The sequence below is a fragment of the Sprattus sprattus genome (assembly GCF_963457725.1).
Source record: "Sprattus sprattus genome assembly, chromosome: 9".
In the NCBI taxonomy this organism is placed as follows: Eukaryota; Metazoa; Chordata; class Actinopteri; order Clupeiformes; family Clupeidae; genus Sprattus; species Sprattus sprattus.
In genome coordinates, this window is record NC_137928.1 from 17542994 (window position 1) to 17548442 (window position 5449).

At 43.5% G+C, this 5449-nt stretch overlaps 1 protein-coding gene across 1 annotated transcript; it reads right to left on the reverse strand.

Moving 5' to 3' along the window:
• Positions 1 to 2739: 2739 nt before the first annotated feature.
• LOC308369714 (heat shock protein beta-1-like) lies at positions 2740 to 3727 on the reverse strand (the record flags this gene model as incomplete). The annotated part of the gene is made up of 3 exons (XM_080844228.1): positions 2740 to 2878; positions 3003 to 3066; positions 3370 to 3727. 3 exons carry the CDS (start codon positions 3725 to 3727, stop codon positions 2740 to 2742), a joined length of 561 nt encoding a protein of 186 aa, XP_080700354.1.
• Between the last annotated feature and the right edge of the window lie 1722 nt (positions 3728 to 5449).

Sequence of the window (5449 nt, forward strand, 5' to 3'; positions counted from 1 at the left end):
AATCAATTATTCATGCACATCTGTTTATTTTATATGAGGGGTGGGAGCTTGCGTCGGCAGGCAGGCTGAGGTGGCCAACTGTTGGATGGCCTGGCACACGAGCAGAGCTTCCTCCAGCCACCCGTGTATTACGCAGCCCCACTGTGAGGAGCATGCCTGCACTTCCAATGGCTCTGCCAGCCAGCCAATCGCAGTGCGGTTTGGCTGCTCAGACAACCAATCACAGGCTTGTTGCTAGGGCTGTGAGAAACATCACACCACCTAACCACCCCCTATCCCTCCCGCCACCTTACACACTCTCATACACTTACTTTCTCACACACACACACACACACACACTCCCTCTCAGCTCAGTGTAGACAGATAACCTGCAAGGAGACAAGGGAAGTTGCACATTTGATTTTCATTAGAATTCAGCAGCCTCTCTCTCCTGCAATGCACTTTGGTGCAAGCCATCCTTTGGGGGACAAGGGAACAAGTCAGGGTCTTCACCCCTCTTTTACCTAAATTATACTGAGAAGCTTAATTTAGGCATGTATCTATATACATATTAATTTTGAACAAAAGCAAATTGCATATAATCAAAGATTGCATGTTGATTGTTGCTCTGCTTACATCTCCTGTAGAGAGGCTTGCAAAGACTTAATGGCAGTTATTACATTAACCTTTCACATCTGTCCTTGTCCCCTCACCGCTGTCCTCATCTCCTAATGCATTCTCCTTGAGGTGACGGACTCGTTGACCATCAAAGCATCGGAGGCTATGAACAAAAGGAGCAGGAGGACAGGCCAACCTTTAATCTGCCAACATCCAGGTTTGCATTAGAGAGCAAGACCATTGGTAAGATAATGTTCAATGGAGAAGATGGATGATAGGTGTGTTAGCTTTTGGGGATTAGGGAAAATTACCATTTTTACCCTCTTTCTTCCTATCTTGGTTGACTTTTCTTTCTTTCTTTTTTCCTCTTTCAATATTTATTTCTGTCTGTCTATCTTATAGACCCCGATATTTTATAGCCACTCAATCATCTCCATCCGTCACCCGTTTGTGCTGTACACATCCTTTACATTGGGGGAAATATGGCACCCCTCAAGGCGTCAAGAACAGCAGTTCCAGTTATTACCACTGGGCGGCAGAATACCCCGGTACCTTCTGTAATGTAACAAGCAGACTTATACAATGACAATGATTTACATGAGCCATCAAGCCATGCTAGATATGAATGATAATGATATGATTTAATGTGCCTTTGTAAATAAAATGCTTAATTTAAATGGCTTCTGTGGAAAGTGAGAGTATCCCCACGTTTAACTGTTTAACAATTCAAAAGAAGTATTAAATCAGGTCCCGTCCCATGTAAAATTAGTGCCATAAATATTTTGTCCCACCAGCTGCAGAGTTGCCAAAAAACCCTAATCTTGTATTAATTATGAACACAGGTTATATAATCCTCCAACATAAAAGCACATAAAAAAGACAAAAATACTGGAGGAACTGTCAAAATTGTTCCTAAGAATACAGCAGACCTTCTATAAATAACCTGTGCCTGGCAGACTCACAGCGGCTCCTTGGTAGTCCCTGGGCATCATTTTGACAAGCAGTCCCAATCTATCACTAACTTGTTCTGGGATCAACACTCCCTTGCATAACAGTGACCCAGCTATATATAGCACTCCACCACTGTGCCACCGATACTTAATGGTGGGGTTTCAGTTACAGTTAAGAGAATACACTGTCTTTCACACCTGCCGTGTTGATTTAATATAATAATGCCAGCACAGCAGACTCTTTAAATACTTGCAAGGACGAAAACTGGAAGCAAAGTTACAGAAATCTCGTACTTAATTTTTTGTTCTTGAGAAGTGAGTGTAACTGCATGCACTATATTAGAGAGTTCTGAGTTTGAGAGCAAAGTCATCTGCTATCTAGTATGTGTCAGCTGCTTGGTTTTAACTCAGGCTAAGGGTCATCAAGCCACACGTTAGGGTTAAATGTTAATCACATAGGTGTTTAGGATACATAGTGTATAGGACAGATGACAGGTTTTTGTTTTGTTTTGTTTGTTCAAGTCACAAATTGAGCAGAGTCTCCAAGAATGTGTTGAAGCCCTAGGCAAACACAGCTTATCCAATTAGCGATCACAGCTTTTGTTGGGGGTCCAGTCTTTTGAGTCCGTCTTTGTCTGAATGGGATATTATTATTTTGTAATATTTAATTGATCACGATGCATGTCATTCCCTTCATCTTTGACCTTAACATTGTTATTTTGAAGAATTAAAAACATATACTTTACTTTGTGTTTCCAAAAGACATTTTTATTTCTTCCCAATATGCAATTATTTTGCTTTTTAGTACAGACACTTGTATTTTCCATTCTATCCATTATTTCACTTGTGATTTGGTTGATGAGATGGTTCCATATGCCTGATTCCCTTCTCACTGATAGGGTTGCATAAACATCATAAAACAATTGTCGTAAAATAGTTTTGAAAGCTTATGTTGACAACATGATGGGCACAGATTGAAAGCAAAGTATAGACAGAATCACAGCAAATGGTAAAGTGATTGGTTACTTTGTTCAAAGAATTATGGATGAAAAAACTGACATCACATAACACAGTACAAAACTGAAAAATTAGGAACCAAAAGCTCGGCAGGTTGATCAGTTGTAAGGCAGATGTGTGTCTGCGGCAGAATCATGGGATCGATCAATGACTCCTCAGACGCTGAGGTTCTCGTTTACTTCCTCATCTTGGAGACGGGGATGGACACCTCACCCGTTTGCAGGGCAGGTTTAGGAAGAGGAGCCTCCACTGTCAGCACCCCCTCGGGAGAGAGAGTGGAGGTGACCTGCTCAGAGTCAACGGTGGGGGGCAGGCTACAACGAGAAGAAAGAGGGTGTCTTTGAAAACACAATTCACTAAGTCCCTTTTCAAATGACTACATTAAATCCAAGTTGCTATAGGAGGTAAACCGTTTTTAAAAAGTATTCATCCACTCACGTGTATTTCCTGGTGAAACTTCTGCAAATTAATCCCTGCTCATCTCTTCTCTCCTCATGTTGCCCTACAGACACATGATGAAGGGTTCAGTTCATGCATGTTATCTGCAGATGTACCTTCGCAGTATACAGACATACTAGCCAATGAAGTGTAAAGTATACAATATCATGAATTTTTATTTAGGTTGTAAAAAAAACTAACACTTAACTTAAGTTACATTTAACTTAAATTTTACTTCACTGAATAAACAAGGTTAGATTTTGCTCCTATTTTCTTACAGCTAAAAATCCCATTTCCCTTTTCAAAGCTTTTGCAGATTCATTAAAAGCATCCTCTGATTCTGGTAAGTCAGTCAGTCATCACTCACCAATGACCTCGACCATCCCATCCTTGGTTCTGACCACCAGCTCCTCGGGAGAGAACTGGTTGACATCCAGGCAGACCCTCCAGTGGTCGCGTGTCTGCCTCATCTCGGACATGCCGCTGCTCATCTGGCGGGATAGGGCGCGGGCGTAGGGGCCCTGGGAGAAGACGCTGCTGTCGTACATGGAGCCAGGGGGCCTCATGTAGCCGGGCCAGTGGGAGTTGGTCCACTGGCCAAGGTCCTCGGGGAAGTGGGGCATGCCAAAGCCCTGGTCGAAGAGGCGGCTGCCCTGCTGCCAGTCGCGGAAGGGATCCCAGGTGGGCTGGCGATTCATGCTGATCGATAGACGTTTCTCAGACATCGGGGAGATGGAGGTGGAGACGGGAGGCTGGTAGAAGATGCTGGAGTTCCCTGTCACTTGAGTCAGTGAAAATGGAAGTGAAGGGTAGCTCCTTGGGTGAGGGCTTTATAAACCCCCTAATCAGATGCCCCCCCTCTCCTTCCCCCAACCACCCCATCCCCAAACTCAGACACCCTTCTGTCTCCCCCTATACAGATATTTATAGAACAGGTTTTGAGTGACTAAACCCACCAGGCCATTAGTGAGGAATTTGTACAAAACGTTCACGTACCTCTGACACAGCTGCCTGACAATGGTAATCTTCTCCTCCATACTGCCAGCTTATTGAGGAATGCCCTGCCCCATAAACCCCAACATCATTCCATGGCATCTCCAGTTGCCCCAGCCCTACAGACAGTCCTACTCAGCAGAATAGGAGGTACCCTGCCACGGCCACTGCTAGAGGGATCCTCCGTTCCAGCAGCTCCTCTTCCAGTGGGACCAGTCTGTCAGCACTGTGCTAGATTTGCACCATTTCAGGGGATTTTGATGTTGAAACATGAGGGCTGTCTTTGCTGGGCTACACACAAGTTGTAGGAGATCGTATGAACACAAAAGGATGTGTGCAGCACATGTGTAGAAGAGCAGTATGTCACATGCAGGGAGGAGGTGATATTAAGGACATAAAGTATACCAGTCATAGTGATATGTCCTAGTTGAGTTTAAAACTTCTGCATGTCAAGAGTCAAGAGTGGAAATAAAAAAAAAAAAAAATGACTTTCAACAGCCAACAACTAAAGCAGTATGTAGTTTAATGAATATCTGTACACTCACACAATACAAAACCTGTACATGAAGAGTTCACTTTATGTTTACAAACCAAAGCACATGTAAATGGGAAAAAAAAACAGTAAAAAAGGGGGTAATGGGTAATGAGAGCGATAAATCCCATTTCCCTGACTGTGCAGGCACCCACTCTGTGTGATTAAAAAGGCACCTTGACGACTGTCCACAAGAGTATTCTTAGCACATGTGGGATAGAACACACAAGCACTTCATGTGTGTCCATCCGCAACAGATAACGCAGGAGGCCATGGAAATAATCAAATAAAGGCTTGGGTGACATGTACAAAGTTGGAGGGCTACTTAAAACGTAATCGGAGAGATAAACTGTGCCCATGGAATATATGACAGTAGCACTGAACATTTGCGGGTAATCTCTTCAACCCCCCTTTCTCCATCTCTCTCATGGCTGCAACATGCTGAGTGCCCACATAGCAGAAACTTAAATAACATGCCAGAGGACATATAGTCCATAGCTATGGCACTGGGTAAACAGTGCAGAAGCAACAGACTTTGGCACGCATGGTCAGTCCCAAAACGATCAGGTGAAGCTCTTTCACAAAAATACATCATTTGTTGATGTGCAATGGATAAATGGAGACAAGTCAAGTATTGTGAAGCGTTAGTGTTTCCACTCATACGATGGTCAAAGAAGAGAAGAATTGAATGAAAAATGATGTTTGAAGGGGGTCAGCAGGCTGGCTTGATATGAAAGAACACTCTGGGGATAATTGTTGCCCCAGCTGGTCTCAGTAACAAGTGGGTCAGTCCCTGTGCAAATATCTGTGTATGCACCGGGTCATGAAACTCCCCACAACATCTAAACCAGTCACATTCATGCCTCATCGTTCTGTATCTGTACTGTGAAAGTTCTGCTCACTTCCATAACTCATTGCCAGT